Consider the following 21,920-nt stretch of genomic DNA (forward strand, 5'->3'; position numbering starts at 1 on the left):
AAAGGAAGAAATGTTAAATGTATTTAAAGTAGTAGATTTTGTTGATAAATAGCTGTTGTCTGAAGGGCCTCACCACTGAATTCTTGTCATCAGCAATCGCATTTTGATTTTATCTGTTTTTTTCGGAATGTGTTTGGCAGTAGTCAGGCACACTTGATCTGTTTCACTTTCTTGCACTTAACAGAACATTTAACAGACTGTGCAGTGCTATGCCTTCCTTTCAACGAATACGCCCTGAAGACTGGTCCATTTCTATAGAGAAAAATACTACTTTTTTTAACTTCTGAAGGGTTTACATGACCTATGTATGACGCTGTAAAATCAAATAAGCCAAAATGAGAAAAACATCACTAGCTTTCTCAATTAGAACTAATGTGCACCTGTACTAGGCCTTTGCAACGATTAGGAGAATTTCAATACTTAGTCGGTCGTGCTCTCTCTTTTTTTTAATAGAAAATGTCTACATGATAGAACACGATTTTGTTTTTATGACTGCAATTAAAAATTCATGGCAATGAAACCGGTATTAAGAAAATGCTGACAGGACATTCACTATCAGGATCTACTGCATCATTTTCTTGGAAGTCCTCACACACACAGAGGTAGGGAGGGGGAGAGAAAAAGCCATGTTCACGTGTACTATTTCAAATAAGAACTTTAATTAATGGAGTTACTTTATATGATTGTCCAGCTCTATCAAAAAGTAAACAGTCATTAAGATCATATGGCCGGGTAGCTGTCAGCGTGAAGCTTACCATTTTACTGCAGCTCAAACCCTTCTCAGAAATTACTAGTTCAATTTATTGTCCCACCATTCATTCCCGCTCACGTCCCTCAATTCACTTTTTTTTTTTCTGGCAAACGAACAACCGACAAACAACCGTAGCTCAAGAGAACAGAAGATGGCGGCGAGCCAGAATATGTAACGGCTTAAGTGCTGTCAGACCATCTGTCCGCTTAGTTCTGGAATCGAGATGAATTATTATTCGTGTAAGGTTCGCCTCCCCTCACACACACACACAGCCCGTGACTTATAAGGTTCTGTCACCATAGGTCCGTTTGATATACGTCGCCATGATTTATAATGGCCGTCGGTGATTGTCTATATGAGAAAGCGAGCTGGTTACGAACCACAGTATCGATAATCTTAAGCAAGATTTCTTTTTTAAAACCTCCCAGACCTCTTATTCTGCTGACTGGTTGGATGAATCAGAATAAGTGGAGGCTTCGGGCGCTTTGACCAAGCTTCCAAAGAGTCTACGATTAGCCAAAGAAAAAAAAACCACCATCTTTGCGACGAATGTTTACACAACCTAGTTGAGATCGAATGTAAGAATATATCAATACAGTGTTACCAATCCTCTCTGAATGTAGACAAATAGCTTGTGCGGGCGTTTCGACAGTCAAGTCTTGTGTGGAAGCCGTGAGCACAGACTTGGAGTGAAATGAAGAACAGAAGTCAGTACAGACACATTTTCGGTGCGACATTTGGTGTTAGGCAGTGCGAGTCTAAATAAATAAGTGCACGCTTGACATATTTATGTTAAATGAACGGGAAGAGATGTGACAGCAAGATATTTATAAACAAGTTTAGTTTTTACCACGGACGTGTATTCAGAGGACTGCTGTCTGTCTGCTGAGACCAACGTTTAGCCTCTTACGAAGTTCTCATCTGTTAGTCTCGGCGAGCCTAAACAAAGAATGTGACCAAACCGGAAGCTTTGTACACACCTGCCTCGTTTTAATGTGAATAAACCGGAAGCTTTCTCAAACTTGCCTCATTTTAGTAGTTAATCTAAAATTTTGAATAAACCGGAAGCTTTGTACACACCTGCCTCGTTTTAGTAGTTAACTAAAAGTCGTCTGCCAGCAGTCCAGTAATACAAGTTTGTGGTTTTACTTTAGTAGTAGGCATGTGTTAATATATTATAGAGGGAAAGGGTAAAGATGTGTTCTAAGCATTACTGTTGCAACAATGGCTTCCACAGCTTTCGACACCTGTTGTCTAAGTATCACCACCCATCTTTCCGACAGTGCATTATGGGACGTGGTGGATATTCTCAAGCAGCCACCATGTAATAGTTCATGTGTGTCGGCCAGTGAGCGCCATATTTTACACCAACAGCTGCTATAGAACGGGCACTGAGCAATAAGTTCAAATGTTGAAGAGTCGCGGCTCCTTGAGGTGGATCCCTTCTAAAAATCTTCGGCGTTGTTCGCACTTGTATGCTAACGTTTTCTTGGTACTAGGCTTATTATTTACAAAAAATGCCAAGTACACACACACACATGCATAAACCTTCGATGGCACATGTTGTATTTTACAGCCGAGTTACCTTTGGCTTATTCCCAACTTGCCCGTGTGTTAAGAACCTATTGAATTAATTCAAGCGCTTTGTCTGGATATGTATTGATGACTTGGAAACAAATAACTACTCTCCCAATGCTTTCCCTTCTCCCTCTTTCACTCTTTTACTCACTTGTATGCACTCGTGCACACACACACACTCTCACTCACAAGACTGTGAAAAGTGTCAAATGACAAAGTTCCACGCCAGTGAACGTACAACACTTCTTACAGGAGACCATGAGGGTTTCCGCCAGACTGCCAGCTCTACCACTAGTGTAGGACGGTCCGGTGGTGCAGCGGGTAGCGCCTGTCACCAGTGCAGTCAGGGTTGGCTGTCCCCGGTTCGAGTCTCGTCTCGGACACGCTGTTTTTCTCTGCATGTGGCATCTGTTTACAGGTCTGGCTGCCTTAGTTATATATAACCTTAGCTGCTGACTCGGCATAAAACACCCCCTTGCACTATTGTGCAGGCACACACGGTGAGTGAGAAGTAGTTTCGGAAACCTGCGATGTCTGCAGCGAGCAACCTTCGTCGTAAGCATTTGTCAAATACAAATGTGTAACGCATTCTACAATTAAAAAATATCACCATCATAAAGAAATGTCACAAATTCAACAGCATGTGTCTGGACCTGCTGACTGAGTAGGATATGGACAGAGAGAGAGAAGCACGAACACCGTAAGCCGCCTTAATTTTTGTCGTTGCGTTGCTGCGTTGTTCTGTAATTTGCTGTTGCCAACGGCTCGTGCATAACCCCAGCTCCATATTTAATCTCTACGATCAAGACGGGGTAACTGACTGCAATTCCTCTTTTTTTTATAACATTTATTTATTTTATTTAGCTTGTGCTACGAAAGCTTTGCTCTTCATTCGCGGAGGCGGCTTACGTCGAGGATAATAGTCATAATCGCCGGCAGACGATATCAAAGGAACGGCCGCTGATGACGCCTCCCACTTCACCCGGCCAGCGAGCGGAGCCCCTCATTCATGCACACGATTGTACTCGAGTCACGTGAGTTTTTACAGACACCCGGCAAGGGTTCGCACAAAGACCACACTTTTTTTTTCGTTTATAGAGGAAGCGCCGCAAAAAAGAGCAGACCCGACAATATGTATCAATCTTTGTAAGACGTAACGGTGAAACGAAAGGAAGAGGAAAAAAGAAATAAAATGTCATCACCACGCAGTTGCGGGAGAGCAACGAGGAGGTTAAGAGGGAGAGAATCTCATTTGTATCAGAGAGGAATACAGGAAGACAGGCAATCAAGATGAAAGTGCCTGATCGTGTAAACAGTCTGTAAAGACGTGTTAATCATCCTAAAGATTTACCGGAACAACATGCAATGAATCATCCTTTCGTCACTTTTTTTTTACTTTTGTTTGTTTCTTCGGTCACACGCCTAAAGCCAAATGAATCCTAATTTCCAATTTATGAAAAGGGTTGAGGTGGGGAAGCAAAAAAGGCGGTGTGATCACGATGCTACAGGCACCAAACTCTGACTCGTAGAGTAACCTGTTTTTTTTCTTCTAAAAATTACTTTATTTGTTTGTTTCACATCAAGTCGGCAGCTATGAATATCTTAAGCAATGAAATCAAGGAAGAAACAAAGTGCGTTGAAGACGGGACCCACGATGTTTCACGGAGCGTGGGAGAGCTGACCGTCCCACAGTCCCTCGGTCATCACCGACCTAGTTCAGGGGCGAGACCAGCCTCAGGGCCTGGTTGAGGTCCGTATTGTTAGGAAAGGGAGAAACAAACTGACTGATTTACCAGTCTACTGGGTGGGCGTTATCATTCATCTTGTTACCCAACGGCCTCTTGTGTGAATCTTTTCTTTATTCGGTACTCGAGAGTAGGTGGAACCTGGGGCAAATGGATATAAGGGAGGGGGAACTGATCATCCTGTCGTCCAGCCCTATACCTCCCCCATCCCTCATAAGAGTCTAGGGAGACGTATGAAGATGTGGTGTACGCGGTGAGTGAGAAGGGTGAGACACCTCAATGTTCAGCCCGGTAGTGTGAAACTCCCTTGGACTGAAAGGCCTTAGGTTCAGATCTCGTCTCGGGACGCTCACTGCATGTGACACCTGCCGTAGGGGGCTTTTCTCCGATTACCCCTTCCCCTACAACTCCATCTCCCCTGATAGTGCAAAATCTCCTCTAAGTGGAAGCACCTATCCACCAAAGCAACCAGCCAATCGATCAACAGGCAGCTAATCTCAGATCGAATTAATCACCACCAGGGCTTCCGTGCGCGATTACATGTGTAAGTGCTGCAGGTCAAGGTTAACCAACGGTTAGTGAGTGGTGCAGCTTGTCCGACTTTCGTTCTCGGACTAAATACTAAGTTGTTTGCTGTTGAATTTTTCGCTTCCAGTTCAACTGGGACTTGCAGTCTGGAGGGAGCTGTCTGCTTGCACCTAACTACCTAGTAATAAGAAGAAAGAAGAAAAAAAACTAGCCGCTGGTGTGAGGTAATTACACAGTGCAAGCTCTAAAACGATGCACTTCATCACTCGTTGTTGTCACTATTTTACATATAATAATAGATTGAAATCAATGTCGGGATAAAAGCTTTAATACACCCACCCACGCAGAGAAACAGAAAATGTGCAATGGAGAAATACAGTTGACGAAGACAGCTACTCTCCTTTTTTTTTTTTAAAGATATATATATATAGAAGAGAGGAGGAAAGTACCTGATGGTGACCTGACTTTCGCTGGGGTGTCGTCAAAACTACAGGTCGACAGGGGGCGATGGCGGACAATATTTTACAATCATAGACACGGAAACAGGCCTAGAGAGCCAGGACGGTGGTGGGTAGTGGTGGTTGTTGGGGGGTTTTGGGGGGATGAGGAAGGTTGGTGAGAGCGGGGACAAACTTGTTGACGAAACCAAACAGAAAAAAGGAAGCTGGGCTTCCTACCCAGGGTCGACTTGCGATGCCTGTCACGTGGGCTTACCAAACGTGGGTTAGAGTACGGGGAGATGAGCTGCAGAACTGTTGCACGCGCTGGGAAGCTAAGAAAGATTACTTTTTCATTTCTATTCGTTATCAGTCTATTCTAAATGATGAAATAATCTATGCAAGTCATTTTTCACATCTTTCTCTCTCACATGCACACAATAAAGAGTTCAGCGTCACGCGGATACAGAACTACAGCACGCCACCTAGCGGCATCCTCACCCCGCACACAATGGGAGGATACAACACAGCACTCATCATTCTTCGGAAATTTACGGTGCACCAAGTGCATGATCGGACGCACTGAACTCGAAAGAGGTCAACATGGGAAGCGGCTCTGTGGAGTGAACAAGACAACACGGATAATGTGAGAGTGAGAGAGAGGAGAGAGAGAAAGAAAGATGAGATTAGGCCGATGACAGTGACAGAGCGCTATCAAAGGTATAAAAGGTTTCAGCGTGCAAAGAGCAGATTCGGGCGGGAAAGTTGTCAAGCACAGGTGGCGAACAGGTTAACAAAGATAGTCGAGCACGAGACCGAGCAGGTAGGGAGGTAGTTTAACCTTGCCGGGTGAGTTGTGGATCGTCTTGTAATTACTGGAGGTAGGTATACCGGCATGAGAAGCTTGCTTTTTTATTGTGCGACCTACGAAGGTCAGCGTGTAGGCAACACCTCCTGAGTGCAGAATGCCTGGCACTGTCAAGAACGATGGTGGCAGCCCACAACGACCGCTCCATACCTCTTAAAGAACACCCAGCACTGAGCAGACGGGGTCGTCTGTATCATTACTTAACGTTTGTTATGGTTGTTACTTGGCTTTCGACACTGCTACGACTTTCTCACTTCAGGCATGTACGATAGACAAAGAGAAAGTTTCTGAAAAAAAAAGACATAAGCTTGTAGACGCACTCATACACTCACTCACAGAGAGATATAGACTTTGGGACAGGAAGAAGGGAGGGAGATATAAATCTTGTAAATATTACAGTGTCAACATCAATACCTGTCATGGTATCAAAGCTAGAACTTATGTGGCCAGAAAATATCTGTGAAAGAAAGTACTCACTGAAATTAGTCGGCACCGACACCCCAAGAGTCTTTCCGTTCTGCAACATCTCCAGGTACTTTCCGAAACGTGCCTGTACACGCATCGTTCTGTTAGTGGAAGCTTTCCAGTGATGGGGCAGAGGAGGTGTACCGTCTCTGAAAGGGGGAACAGGCTGGTCCCCCTGTGGCAGGTCCAGACTGGGGTTGCTGAAAATAGACGATGCGGGATCAACGACCGGCAGGTGAGCGATGGTTGTCGTCGTCGCGGATGTGGGTCTAATAACTGCAGCAGATAGGTGGCCAACGGCGAGCATCTCCGAGGCAGCTGGGCGGGAGGAGGCGGGCGTTGGCAGCAGCAGTAGCAGGATGAAGGGACCAGCCAGACCAGCGACGGAAGAGATCCGGGTGTGAAGGAGGTCACGGCAGTCGACGAGAGAGGAATGGGCACTCGTCGAAGCTGCGGGGCCAGCAGCGGCGCCAGCGGCAGGCACGGTTGGTGCTGCTGCTCTGGCCGCCGCCGCCGCTGGCCCAGGGAGCTCTGACTGTGGCGAGATGGCGTGGTTGAGTCTGGGATACCGTGGAACAAGAGTCTGGAACCGCAGGGCCTACAAGGCGCCAGGGAGAAGACACCCACCTTTCTGTCACCACGCTGTGAGGAGGAGGGAGCCAGCACGTGGCGCGGGAAGAGGATGAAGGGAAAAACCCACAAAAGCAAAGAAAGCGAAAAATCCTTTAATAGCTCAACCTCCTGATTGAACTCGTCGAATAACCTCCAATTCCGGCGACCAGAACCTTTAGGTATCAGTACTATGGGCGGCGCCCTAGGGAGGCGCCCTATCACAGCATGCAGCGCACGGGGGTGGGCACTGCTTGATGTAATTCAGAAACAACTGTAAAGATGTCCCTCGAAGATCGTTCCAAACGAACATTTAATGGTTTGGTGGTAGTTGTTTTATTTTTTTGGCAACTTCTTCACTTTTAACCACCTGCTGCAAAAACACTGAAGTGAGAAGTAGCAGCGAATCTAAACTTCACTCAAAACTATCGCGAAAAAAAATAAAAAATAAAACGTTCTTCGACTGTTGTTCCAGCTTCGTTAAAATCAGTTAAAACGTGAAGCAAGACCATTCTGCACGTTCTGCCAAGTAACAAAACCCCACCACACACATCCCACACACTTCCCCCCGAACTAAACAAGCACGCTCGCTTACGATCCAGATGGAATTACTCCATGCGTGGCGAATCAGAAGGTGGGAAAATCCTTTGTGGCAACGGATCTCGCGCACACGTATCCTTCGCTCGAACTTCGGCAATGCCTGCGTGTTGGGGGGGCCATTAGCAACAGGAGGGAGGAACTGTGGAGTGTCGTGGTGCGGTCAGCCGCGGCGGCGGCGTCGGCGGCAACGATCTGCTTCGGGAGGCGGCGACAACACCCAGAGGACGGCGGAACTGCCCCCACGCCTAGTGTCGTGATTGGTCCGATGTTTACGCACGAGGCCTTTGACAGTGAGCTGGCCTGTCCTGTCCCCATCGTCCAGCCGGCACTGCGGCCAAAAGTCGCTGGAGGTTTACGGCCGCCGTGCGAGTATTGCTTGGGCGATGGTCATCGATGGTTGGGGGGCGGGGAGAACCACGCAAGTTGTCTTTCCTTATCTCTCTGTCCTGTCCTTCTCTCTGTCTTCGCTGAGGAGCTGAGAGAAGCGGTTTAGGGAATGAGCGACCTTCGTCTGCATCGACGAGCCTGGAATGCACTGAAACAAATAAAACGATTACCAAAATGTTGACGTGTGCTGTTTGTGAACAAGTTAAACAGGGGGTCAAAAGTGTCTTTGCGGAACAACGGGATAACATCAGACAAACAAGCTTTAAAAGAAACAACAACAACAACTGTCGACCCCTTTCCAGTCACATTCATAGAAGTGCGAAATGGCTGTCTCAACGTCTGATCCTGTTATATAGTCCGACCTTTTCTTACGACGACGGGACAGTGGAGCAAGATGGCTGCATCTTTTTGATGGCCGTTATCTACCCGTATCAGCCGACAGTGTATCTACCTAAACCTGTACATACGACGATAAGCTCGTGATAACTCGCAGCGAGACATCTATTGCCGAGTACGTACGATCGAACCTGTCGTGGTGCTAAACTGTCACGGGTGCGCACAAACATGCGATTCTAATGCACTGTGTAGAAAAGTACTGGTTCATCTTCATTGCGCACAGACATGCCATTCATTCTCTACATTGTGCAGACTCTGACAAGGACTTGCAATGTTGCAATGCGCAAATACACTTCGTTACTGTGCACATTGAGGGTTAACGCCTCGGCTTACTCCTTCTCCCTTCCCGTCTGCTCCTCAGGTTGACATGCGCAAACCACTTGATATAACAACCAACGTGTTGCTGTCTGGATTGTCTTGCTATAACACCAGCGCTAAGTCACGCAATTCTCCAGCCTATATAGATACAAATGGCCAGTAACGATATCTATGACAAGACAATACCGAGACACAACTTTAAAAGGACAGCAGCGTTTACAAACAAATCAACAAATGAATAAAAGAGCGCGGTAGCCTGTCTCCTACTTGGTTTGATTGCATAACGTTAAGGAAGGGAATGAAAAGGAGGCATCAGACACTAACCGTCTCCCCTCTGGTGTTGTGCAGTGTGTTATCAGGGGGAACATCCAGAAAGCCACCTTCACGTAGGGCACAATGATTACAACATTTACCTAGATCTCAACATACGCCACCCACGTAGCGCCGTAACAAGTGTAGCAGGTGTAAGACGAATGTGTGTGTGTGGAGGTGTGTGTGTGTGTTTGTGTTTTCGTGTGGGTGTGAGGAATGATTTCGTGCGCGGACATGACCAAACGAGCCTATGATGTGTGTGCGACAAGGGTAAGATCAGGGTTGAGCTTTGTGTTGTTGTCGCACTGATATAATGCTTCTGTAAACAAATCTGAAATCTCGAAGCATGCATGAAGAAAAAGCACTCAGACAGCCGTCACCGCATCGTCATTAACAACTAAATATTTCAGTTTCATTACAGTCAACGACATATCCAATCAATTTCATCTAAAACTGAACTTTGCATACATTCTTTTTTTTCTGCATGTTGTTGAGATGTCTGTATATATATATGTGCGTAAGATGTGTATATATGTGTGCTGGTGAGTGAGCGACAGAGAGAGAAACTCTGTGCGAATACCCTCCGCCACCATCAGTACCCTCCCTCACTCTTTCTTCTGTAAACATTTTTGATACTGAAAACCATCTTTCACTAAAAAGATAAGCTCGGGATCATCTTCTCTTGCGTTCCTCTTAGTGAAAAATGAACCTCATAACGGTTATCATTTCGTAAACTTCAGCAAAGAATTCATTCAAAAGAAGCTTATCTCCCCAGTCATCGCTTATATCGCTCTCCCTTCCATTAAAAGTAATGACCCTCCACACAACCCGTCCACATCTCGCCCACTCAAGTCTGTCAGCTCCGACTTGCAAGCTTGCAGTTCCCAGTGAATTCAGGCCATACGGGGCGGACATAATCTTCTCTACCACGTCACCAAGGAGGCTCAAACCCCTGGCCCAACAGAATACGATAAGTAATAACCACGTCATGCGATCTGCTAAACGCAAACATAACAGGCACGGTTAGTGGATAAGGTTGATGAGCATGAAAGACTTTCTGAAGTTGAAGCGCAGTGGTGCTTTGTCTGTTTGTTTTTTTTAAAACTCAGGTCCTGATTTCTTAGACTATAAGGAAACGAACGCAGATGAAAGAATCAGAGAAAAAGAAGAGCAAACGGAGGTAGACGAAGAGCTGGGGGTGCGTGCATCACAGACTAGTCAAGCAGAGTCTAGTCAAGCCCTACAACACATCTATGAAATATTCGCTTTCCTCTTACCTGTGGGTAATCAATTAATTTTTTTTTTTAAAAAAGGGGGTGGATGGTAACAAATCGAGCGGCTAGACGATGTCTAATGGTCTCTCTCACGGGAGGCGGCGCACTACGTGATTGCAAGATAAAAGTTCGGAAAAGTGTTTTAAACAGATTTTGTTTCCCCGAAGGGAGGAGAGCAAAAGTAAAAACAGACACAAAACGCACAAAGAAGACACACAAACTAATGAATGAGTGAAATCTCTCCGTCCGAGTTCTCTCTTTTTTTTTTTCAATAGAGCAGACGGCGGAGCTGGGAGTAGCTAACGTGCTGCTCCCCCTACAACCCTTCCTCCCACCTGATCAATCTGTGAGCGCGGACAGCATGCATCTACAACAGTGTCGGTTGGATTTCGCCAGCTAAGCTTTTCGCCATCGCCCCATTCATGCAGTGTGTGAGTGCGTACACACGGTGGGTATACGGCAATCCACAAACGTTTAAACCTCTGCTGCACATCAGTGATGCACAACATAAATACAGAAGAATACTCCTCCCTCCTCCCCGAAAAAAAATGGTCTAATGCCTTACTAAAGATGAACAACGTATTAAATTTTTTTAAACTGTGCAAACAAGTACATAGTTTATTATTCTACTTCATGCTACACGTTCATGACCAACAACACTGCAATTCAGCAGAATAAACAGACAAGAGAAACGGCGAGGCGGGGGGAAGCGGGATGTGATCAACCCAATCAAATGTGAATGAAGAAAGTTCTAGAAACATAATTTATTTTTTAAAACACGAACGCTTAAATGTGTCTAGTCACACTGAGCTGAAATATAACTTTCTTAAATAGCCAGTGTCGTTCTAGATAAAGACAGACCTATGTACTTTTACTTTGAACCCCTTGCAGCGTTATTACAACGGCTCGAGCTTATATTTGTATAATCAACAGTCATGTGTAAGCTATAGACATCGACACGCACTGTCAGCCCAAAACACTGCGTCAGGTACCCCTTCCAAGTCAGTTGATCACTACGACAAGATTATAAAATATAAAGCAATCCTCAATGAATGGCCTAGATACCCGGAGCAGTCTAATCACACCCAAGAAGAAAGTGGTTGCAAGTGATCAAACAGTGCAATCAGGTGTGAAAACGTCAGAAAAGTAAATCAACACAACAATCCCAACAGGTCTGTGAGGAGAAGAGTGATTAGTACGAGCGAAGAAATAATAGAAAATGAAATGAAACTGGATTTACCGTTGACAGTAGTTCTGTGAGCCGTTTGAAGCACAGACCCTTATACCTCTAACTTTTTATACTGCCGCTGCAGGTTCAGACTTGTCCTGCGCATGCGCGTCAAAGCAGACGTGAGAAAATGGCCGTCCCGCAGCTTCTAGTCCGGTTAGCGCGACAATGTGCCTCTTTGCGGATCAGTCAGTCCTCAAATCGTACAGCTAGACGATGTATTTATTCTCTAATGGCCTCGGCCGTGGGAGGTGGCGCACTTTACTTCGTTCACGTGTGGATGCGAGATAAATTGCGGTTTGTTCCTGTGCTGTACGCAAGTCAGGAAGAGGTTGGTGTTGGTATCTTACTGCACTACTACAGACCTGTTTGCACCTCCCATCCTTTCTTTCCCAACTCCTTTTTTTGTGTGTGCTTGTTTTATAATTATTAAGCATGTATTCCCCGCAATGTAAGGAGTAACTGACCAGCGTGGGGAAAAAAACCCTGTTTATTTTCTTGTTTTTACGACGGTAAGCACAGGTAGCAGTCCAAGGGACAGAACCACGTAAGTGGTATTTCGAGCGAGACCTGCAGGCATAGCTTTATGCACACCCGACCACTTCCCCTTTGCTAGGTCACAGATGATGTGTCAGGTTTCGCTTCTCTCTTTGTACGGCAAAGCTTCGCAAAAGAGATGTGTATGTTCTTGCCTTTCGTACGCTGGTCTTGCAAGTCAAACAATAGACCTTTTAGTTTTCACGTTTCCCTTGCTGGTGGGGGCAGGGGATCAAGTTACCTACTATGCTCGAACATGTTGAAACAGTTACCATGCAACACCAAAAAGATAGTTTTAATTCATTGAAACCTTGGTGGGTCACAGGGATTTCAATGCACAGCGTTATTTGAGACTCAGTTATTTCTTATGCTTGTATATCATGGTAAAACTTGCAGTCCTTCTGACCTAGTAGCTGTCTGCTTAAAAACAATTTTGTCTCATGTGTCATGGGAAAATTATTCAACCATAATGGCAAGGCTGTAGCATGTTAGGACACAAATATGACCTTTCTGTTTGTGATTATATACTATAGTGCAGTTACTAAGCTTAAATAAATATTCATTTTTTTAAATATGTGAATGACTTTGTGTGTAAAGTGATTTCTTCATTTGTTGAGACATAATAATAATCAGTGATTTGAAAGTTAGAATGTACCAACAATTATATACAAACAATATAAACATTGCACTACTTTTACAAACAAATGATCCCTGTTCTTGCAAATCATTAATTCCACTGTTTCCTCAGTAAATAAAGGAGAACTATCAGTAGGAAAGTGTGTAAATATGAGATATTACTAAGTTTTTGTTATATTTAACAATTTATAAATATATTGTACCTATAAACTGATAGAATTTTAAAGTAATTGTTCTAAAGTGAAACATCAAATTACAAATGTTTTCCTAGTTTTTTGGCGAAGAGAAAATAATTCAACCTTTGAATTTTCATCCCATTCTTTTCACCTGTTGAGACTCATGTTGTCTGTTAGTCTTTTGTTCAGTTAGTGATTTTCTTTTCTCTCCTTTCCCAATCCTACTTTTCTGTTTTCATGTTTTTTCTCCTCTTTAAATTTGTAAGACTTATTACTGAAGTCACATTCCTTTCACTGTGTATAAGAAAAGGCAACAGTTGGCAACACAATAACTTTACCCCATCCCCTCTTGTTTCTGTTCAGATGGTCTGTTATTTAAGATGCAGATATACTTTTTCAAGTTTATGATCACATTCTATATTGCTTCCCTTTCTCTCCCTCCTTCCTCCCATCTCTCTGTCTGTTTTTGTCTCTCGCTCTCTCTCACACACACACACACTTTATGTATTGGTGTTGTCCCAGATGTGGGATCATATCCAACTGTCAGAAGTCAGTCTAAGACTCGATAGGAGTATGAAATTGTGGAAATGCTGCTTAAAAACTTTAAGGATAGGTTGTTCTTAAACAGAACAGATGGAAGTGATACCTGTCATGGAGGTCAGGTGTAAGTTATTGGGAAGAGGTGAAGGAAATACTGTCTAAATATTTTTCTCCCACTCCTCTCCATATTTTCCTCTTGTAAAAACATCTTTCTCCTGTCTTTCAGTTTATTCATTTATAAGAAATTTTAAAAAAATTTAGGTGTAGCTTGTTTTCTGCAAATATTACAGTATTGATGTATTTTAAAGTTTACTCAGCATTCAGTTTTTAGCAGTTTCAAAAATCAAAAGCATCATTTATTAAATCTGACATATTTGCCAAAGAATGACAGTGGGCAGTAGATGAGCTCGAGCTCCTCATTTTATATACTTCTTTGTAAAATCCTCCAAAGTTAAGATTCTGTGTAAGAATTTTGCAGATTTTGGTGTAAAAATGTTGGAAGAACCCCAGACCAGCAAATTCTGTGGTCAGATAATGGCATTATCTGGAGCTTGCCATTGTAAAACTATGCTTTTTCCGAAAGTACTTTACAACTAATGTTCACCTCAATAATTGAACCTTGAAATTTGTGCTGCAAACATATGCCAGTCTACCTTTTTTAATGACAGGTTTCTTATGTAATACTTCAGTTATTCACCTATTTGTAGTTGCTTGTGCCTAACCTACAAATGAACTGTCTCACTTAGAAATGATCTGGTGCAAAGGCATGAACTTAGATTTTATGTAATTGACTGGTGACATGTGCCACAGCAGGTACCAGTACTGATGCCGGAGACCAACTATATCTGTTTTCCTTTGCTTATGCTTAGTTACAGATTTGTCATGGATAGAACTATGTGTAAAGACACTTGTTTTCTACTAAATGTTTGAAACAAAATGTATGTTCGACTTTAAAAAACTAGTTCATTATTAAGATTCAGTTTTGTGCATTCACGTTCCAAATGGATATACCTTGCCTGACGTCTGAGGCTTAATAGAGAGCAAGGGATAGGGCATTGACAGCTATCCATTCATGAACATTGGTGGGTAAACTTAAGCATAGCTTAATGACGGTAGGGGCAGTGAACTGTAAATATTTTATCATGAAACTGGGCACAGCAAATAGAAGGTTTAGTTTATTCCTCTATGTTGCCTTTTAACCTCCCTGATAAATCTTTTTCAGTGGACAAATAAAGTTTCCCCAGTCACCAGCTAAAGCCACCCTCAAACTAGCAATCTTTGGTTTCTCTGCCAAAGACACTAACGGGCCTACTCACATGTTAATTTTCTGGATCAGTCCTTTTTCTTGGAATACTGTGCATGTACACCATGTTCTTTGTGTATTACTTTCTCAGATGCATCTAGCAATAGCATTATTATTTCTGAAAGACCCTACCATTAGTTAATTACCAAATGTGATTTCATTAGACAGTTACAAGGCTGCGATTCTGGGTGGAAGAAATGATATTTACCTATGAGATGAGTGTTTCTAGTTTACTAGTGTTGTAATTAATGATGGAATGCCCATATTTTTCATGTAATTACCTTTGCTGCATATTAATAGTGGCTCTTTTATTTAAAATAAATTTCATGGTAGAGGAAATGAGATTGTGTGACACTAAAAGAATCTTCAAATACCTAGATTTGCTCTGTTGAATTGACCATAAAAATGACTTTGAATCCTTGATGAGAGATTCCCCCCCAACACACACACATATATTTGTGAGTCAGATATTGCTTAGACTATAAAGTTTTATCCAGTTAAACTGTTAAATGAATTGTGAGTGCATTCTGATTAAATAACTTGCCGCAGTAATTGTTTACATAGCCACAGAATGTCGAGTCTCGTGGGAATGTACTCGCATGCGGTAGTGTTGCCAGGAAATAAGTCTCGTAAGTTTGAAATAATGGACTAGCTACAAATGCGTTGTAGCGTAACCGTCTCTGGCAATTACAAGCCTGTCGGAGTAGAACGGGGAAATAGGCACGGACGGTTACCATGTGACGTCACGTCGTCTGCTTCGATAAAAGTCGATACTATTCTCCTATTTCTGAACCTCATTCGAAAATCCTTAAATTCCAAGTCAAGCGATTTGACAAGGCCCGGGCCTAATTTCTAAGTGATGCAGAAAAAACCTCTAAAATACCCTTATCACTCGATACATTGAAGAGTTCATCAACGGCGCACTACTCCTCTCTGTTCAATATTCTCGGCTCCACTCCCTCTGGATCGTACATGGATACCTCACTTCAGGCACCCGACTTTTTATAAAACTCTTTTTTAGCGTCCTCTGAGTCCCACACACCGTGTGACTATTCTTGTAGTAATCAGTGAACACTGAACAATCACGCAGAAATTCGAAAAACAAAGACCCCGAAAATCTCAAAATCTAAACTGACACAATCTGATGGCGAGCTTTTGCCACTTCCCATTGGTGTCGTATGCATGTATAGTTAACGCTGTACAGTACTTCTTTTATGTCACCCCCTTTTTTTTAATCTCTTATCCGTGCTCAGCAGTTTTTAATTAATTTCTTAGATTTACAATGCCGCCATTGTCCATTTCCAACACACACCCACACGTTTTCGGATGTTAAAGGTTGTACGCGAAGTGCGACCGAACTGAGACCAATTCACTGCGCGCGAGAATAATGCCGCCTGGAAAAGGAGTAAGCGGTTGTAGTTCGTTGATGTGTGCACTAAATGTATGCTGCACCTAAGGACTTTTTTTTTGTGGTAGACGTAGAATTTTCAGATAACGAGGGCGACGACGTAGGATGAAGAGTTAGCAGTTGCCTACTCGACAGGAGGGAAATAAAATTGAAAATGTCGTGAATAAAACTGAATGTAACCTCTTTGCGATGCCAGAGACCCTGACCTGGTGCTTTTAATTCCCGTAATTACGCTTCAGACATTGGCACCTTTTTACGATGACCCGCGAACAGAGCTTTTTTGCTATTTGAGAAGTCCTTGAGCAGTACGGCGGAAACACTTTTTTTTTTACCTGCCTACCATATAATCCAATTTAAAGAAAAGGAACAGCTTGAAAGTTTGTTACCCGAGCCAGGATCTCACAGGGTCAGACGCAGCATGAATGATGACCCAAGCTAGACCATAAGTGAAGCGGGGACAAGGGCGCTACCAAACATTTTCTTTTTTCATGAATGAATCAGCTGTGTGGGATTTAAGCACAGTTAAAGTTAATGAACATTCTTTGTGCTTTTACAGAACGAGAAAGCTGACAGGAAGATGTCTTACCGGGAGCTTCGTTTTCACAATTTTGCCTCGGTGGAATATGACGGGATCGCTTATATGACCCCACAAGACTTCTTAGAATCTGTCACAGAGAAAGCTCCACGACGTAAGTATTACCGCAGAATTCCAATTTTCTTATTTACTTTTGAAATAAAATTTATCATTAACCTTAACAAGTCGTCATTCCAAGATATCGTCGTTTGATGTTGCGTGGAATAAGCAAAATGGTAAACTGGCTAGGCTAGCACACGCGGTGTGTGATCGGTTCCTCTTGTCCCATTGAAAGCTCTACCCCTTCCGAGGATTAAAAAAAAACAACCTCCTTATCAAAAAGAAGCTCTGGAAGCACCTGTCGAGGTTTGGTGTTTTTCGAGCTTTGTGGAGTATGTGATAGTGTTTGTGGGTTTTGGTGGCTAGTGACAACATGGTGGCCGCTCGGAGTAGTTTCATCTCAGTAATTTGATATTTACGATTTTGGCTTCAGCATCTTTTTTTAAAAGAGCGGCAAAACTAAGTGCCGTTTATTTTTGGAAATCTCTGTTTTAAAAAAAGGTTGAGAGAGAGACCTAAATTGATATCTTTTTATTTCCAAAGGTTCTTTTTACTCAAACAGCTTGTATACGTGCTTAGTGAATAATCTCTTGACACTTTCTAGGATGGTTTGGAAATACCACAGGCCAGCAGCGTCCTTAAATCTGGACTCATTCAAGCACATTATCATTTATCGTCACAAACAGATGGCCGACACAGTGCCCTTTATAGAACGAAAGAAGAGGGTTCTTATTTTAAAATATTGGCCGCAACTGTTCACGGTATCGGCATTACAGGCATGGAAGGCTCTATCGGACAGATTATCTACCATTCCCACACCGGCGGTTTTTTTTTGTTTTTTTTAATATATATATAAGGAACGAAACGTTCCAGTTGCAACATGTCAGCATCACGTTTAAGGACTCCATGATGGTGAAATATGAGTTTTTTGTTTATAGTTGGTGATATTTTTGGTTTATATAGGGGATATCCTTCAGTAAAGACCCTTCTTAACCGGAGAGCTATGGACAAGGGTTTGATCAAGTTTACAAAATTTCTATATTAGCATCATGCAGAACTCTTGCAGAGCTCGATCGAATGTTCGTCGATATTTGACCGGTTAAGATCGGTCTTGGGAAACACACACACAGGAGACCGCGACTTTGTCAGTTTTGCTACAGAATGTAGAATTCACATACAGTATTGTTTTATTTGTACGCTGTTGCCGGTCTTTTTCGCATATATGTACATGCTTATAGTACAGGTAGTTCTCGACTTACGACCGGGTTACGGGTAAAAATGTTAGGACTTTCGATCATACCTTAGTATATGTACATTAATTATGGTAATATAACGAGAGGATCAGCAATAGACAGAAGAATGAATCTTCTTCTTTGGAGACACTATTAAGGGTTGGCATTGGAATTCACAGAGTAATGTTTCAGGAGGTACACACAGAACTGTCTCCGACTGTTGCACATATGAGACCGAAGAGAGTGGGTAGGAGCGTGAGTAGTGAGTATGCCTAGATGCCAGGCGTGTGTGATATCAGAGTGGCGTAAACAGAAAACTTCCTATAGTCCGCCACGTCTTCCGTAAAGGGTGCTAAAATATATCTCCTAGCCACTTCCGCATTCCAAATTAGCCCATTTTTAACAAAAAAATAACCAGCTAGCGACGTTCACATGCCCAGTATCAGATTAAATGCCATCTGATGATTTACTGACATCTGCCCTCGGCCCAGTAAACACACATAACTTTCCACGTAACAATGCAATGCATGACACAAACCGCAGGAAACATTAAAAGGAAGCACATTTGCCACATTTGCCTGAGGAACCTCAGGTCTCCAGATCAGCAAAAATGTTGTAGCAGTCGACTTGACAATGTCAGCATCCGAGACACAGAACAGCAACGTGGGTTGTCCAGCGCAAGAAGAGGAATGGGTGGCAGCAGACAACAAACCTACACTATCTCCATCTCGATCCCATACGGCCGGAGACAATCGCACGTGCTTAGATTAACACCCGCGTTGAAATGCTGATCCAGTTCCTTATTATTGTTTTTTTTTTTTTAAATTTAAACGAGTATTTCGTTTTCGCATATGTGCTATGATGTAATAGGGTGCGAATAGGAGAATACGAACCAGACTTACGATGTCTAATCTGTTTTAGACCGTCGCAACATAGATCATGAAACGTTACTTCACTTCACTTACCTTTTGTCAGTTCAAAAGGGATAATTTTCCATTCCCGTTTTGTGAATGAAGATGTTTTTGACACAGGTTTTTTTTAAAAGACCCTGACACCGCCAGGCGCAGTCACTGACTCGTTTGCCTTGGAGTGCATGAGGGCGAGTCCAGAAAAGGGACGAGAAACTGCGATTACCTTTATATGCCGTTAAGGCTGTAGTGCCAGCTCCTCAATGTCTTTGTCGCATCGTTTAAACCACACAATAAAGGACTCACTGGGAAAAAAAATTGTCCAGCCTCTTCATTACGGAATGCGACCAACCTGTTTCCAGGGGCGTCCCTCGGCTCAAACAGCAGCATGTCGTAGAGGGGCGATAACTGAACGCACTGGGGGATGTTTAATTTTGTGGACGTCTTATTGCGTAGGCGTCGATGAACGCGACATCGGGAGGTGGGATCGTTTTTCCCTCCCGCCAAAATAAAGGTTCCCCCCTCCTCCCAAACAGTGAGCCAAGACATGATCCTGCGGGAATGAACGACATCGGTGGCTGCTGCTGCTGCTGCACGTGTCGTGCACATGTCCACTGAAGCCGCGCGACTTGGGATAGCTTTGTCAGGGTTTAGGGTGGGGGAGGGTTTTTAAAATTTTTAATTGTCTTCTTTCTGTTGTTGCAGCGCGCATCGGACGAGGGAAACTGACCAGGCACGAACTGGAGAGCTGGCTGAGGAGCACACCCAAGCGATCACAAGGATCTGAACATCTCTTCCGCAGTATCCACGACAAAGGTAGATGTCGCGATCAGTCAGGGATTCTGTCAGACCATCTGCATCTATTTTTCTCTCATAAACCCTAAAAATAGCAGATATGCCAATCTAAATAATCTACATATATAATGTTAGCATCTGTTTCCTCATTTGTCATTTTTTTGAACTTGTTAATAAAGATTGTTTTTACGATTTCCGTCATTTTTCCCCATTATTTGCTGGTCTCCATCACTCTTCCCCTTTTCCGTTTTTCTTGAAACATCCAAACGCATCTGCACCCAATGACATGCACACCGTATGAGAGGAGAATGGAGAGAGTGGGAGGGGCATAAAGAGAGCAAATGTAAATTAACATAGAATAGCAGCCTTAACTCACCAACCTTTGAAAACGTGAGCCCAGAAGAGGTCAAAAAGGCATTTCGCAACTTGCGTCGTACAATTTTCGGGTATAATTTCATAAGCGCAAAAGAGATGATAGCTCGAGCAGAGCACAGCTGTGCTAGTTGTAGTTTATTTTTGTTACTAATTCATCTGTTTGTTTGTTTGTTTGTTTGTTTGTTTTTGTTTCCCTGTTAAAATCCGAGGTATGGTTTCAGTTGCTGGCACGGTGTTCATCCACACTCTATCCTGTTTAAATCGCTCCTCCCGCACCTTACCTGGTTGTGAATGGTTGCCGCAGAAGTTAATAGCGTAGCAAAGAGCATGCGATGTTTCAGGAGTGTTTTTTTTTTAACACCACGCGTCACAGTGATGACGAATGAATGCACAGGCCCTCCTTCCTCCACCACCGTGTTCACATGCAGAGAAAGGATATGGCACCAACACACCATGACAACGAAAGAAGTCTTGGCAGGACAGAAGTAGTTCCAGTTCCTGAAGTGATCAAAGCTTCATCAGTCTGGTGTCACGTGAGCCCAGATGCTGGTGTTACTTGTCATCATGTTAGCGAGAAAAACCTAATAGAAAGCAGTTCTGGCTTTGCGTGAATTTCTTGTGGTACATGTCTCGAAGCTATGTTTTTTTGTTGTTTTTTTTTTCTTAAGAGAAGAAAGAGTTGGATGAAGAAGAAAACTAGGATTTGCTTAAAATAGCAAACTTCTCAGGTTGTCTGTTCTCTTTGGTTTTGCATTCTGTTCAGGTAAAATTTCCGGATTATTTTTTCATATCGCAAGGCTAGTACGCAAGTACCCAGCATCCAAACAGCCACCCTTCACCTTCCCTACTTCCGCCATGTTCTCAAGCAGAGAAAGGACAGAGCTTTACTTACAAGCTCCAGTGAGTACACTCCGCTACGTCCTCCTGCCCAAGAGCGACTGTGGTTACAAGCACCGCCACAAGTGCTGCGTCCTTCCTAGGAACAAACCACCTCCGCCTAGTGTCGCCCTCTCTTGTCATCGACGCCCGGCGTAGTCGGCCTGACAACCTTGAGCAGCCTCGAAGCAGCTGGAAACTATAGCTTCTGATAAGCGATTCTGGAGTTTTCTTTTGGCACTTGCTAGCTTGTTTGTTTTGCATAGTAATTTTTTTTTTCAAAGTTGGTTTTTTAATGTTGATATCTCACACAGCTCCTTTGAAGAGCGCAACGTGTCAAGTAGACGAATCAGGGGACAATGCTGGAAAGGAGGTGGGCTTGAGTGAAAGACTAAACATGGCACGGTACAGGTTGCCAGAGATTTCTGCCGGCTTGGCGGCCGTTGCTAGATAACCATGACTCACATTTCATACTTGGTGCAGAGAGAGTGTTTTTCGGAAGAAAGTGTTTAACACTTGTGCTGATCAGAATTTTGCGGGAGCAAACTGGAGACTGCAGTTAAAGCACTTAGTTCATCTGAAGAAATCAGAGATTTTATTTGTCGTGGCAAGGAGTTTTTATTTTCTTCCCGTATGCGCATTGTTGTGCTCACAATGCTAGGCAGAAATATTGCGCTGGAACTCCGGCATATTTCAATGTGCTTGTTTATTAGCTAGGCATTTACTCCCCGCTGTTTCCCTCCATACCCTACGTCTGGTGCATGGAAGGAACGCCAGATATGGGATAAACTGAACTGATTGAGAGTTCTACCGCCCGTTGAATGCAGGCGCCTTGCACGCTCGGGTTTTTTTTCCCCACCTTACCAGCAGTAGACTAGCCAGGCGACGTTTGTCCTAATGGAACTAGTTGCCAGTAGCTTCATTTGTTAAACATGCGGTTCTCCCCGGGGTCCAGCGCTTATTTTTTTTTTCTTTCTTTCTTTCTTTTTTCACCTGACTGTTCT

The 21,920-nt window shown here is 43.4% G+C and overlaps 2 protein-coding genes across 9 annotated transcripts in view; one reads left to right on the forward strand and one right to left on the reverse strand.

The window, feature by feature from the left end:
- LOC112560202 overlaps window positions 1-21,920 on the reverse strand; it is a 48,714-nt gene that overhangs the window by 13,891 nt on the left and 12,903 nt on the right. The window contains exons 1-2 of one of the 2 annotated variants that reach the window (XM_025231854.1): window positions 11,509-11,628; window positions 6,385-8,116 (exon numbers count right to left, since the gene is read on the reverse strand). In XM_025231854.1, coding sequence (XP_025087639.1) covers window positions 6,385-6,679 — 295 coding nt within the window. In that variant the 5' untranslated portion in view covers window positions 6,680-8,116; window positions 11,509-11,628. Of the gene's footprint in view, window positions 1-6,384; window positions 8,117-11,508; window positions 11,629-21,920 lie in introns of those variants that run through there. The other variant, XM_025231855.1, reaches the window with a different exon arrangement.
- Window positions 11,591-21,920, forward strand: part of LOC112560201 (calcium uptake protein 3, mitochondrial-like) — a 37,741-nt gene continuing 27,411 nt past the window's right edge. For all 7 annotated transcript variants that reach the window (XM_025231847.1, XM_025231850.1, XM_025231851.1 and 4 more), the window contains exons 1-3: window positions 11,591-11,827; window positions 16,653-16,785; window positions 19,576-19,686. In XM_025231847.1, coding sequence (XP_025087632.1) covers window positions 11,627-11,827; window positions 16,653-16,785; window positions 19,576-19,686 — 445 coding nt within the window. In that variant the 5' untranslated portion in view covers window positions 11,591-11,626. The remainder of the gene's footprint in view (window positions 11,828-16,652; window positions 16,786-19,575; window positions 19,687-21,920) is intronic.

This window comes from Pomacea canaliculata, linkage group LG3 (genome assembly GCF_003073045.1).
Source record: "Pomacea canaliculata isolate SZHN2017 linkage group LG3, ASM307304v1, whole genome shotgun sequence".
Classification (NCBI taxonomy): Eukaryota; Metazoa; Mollusca; class Gastropoda; order Architaenioglossa; family Ampullariidae; genus Pomacea; species Pomacea canaliculata.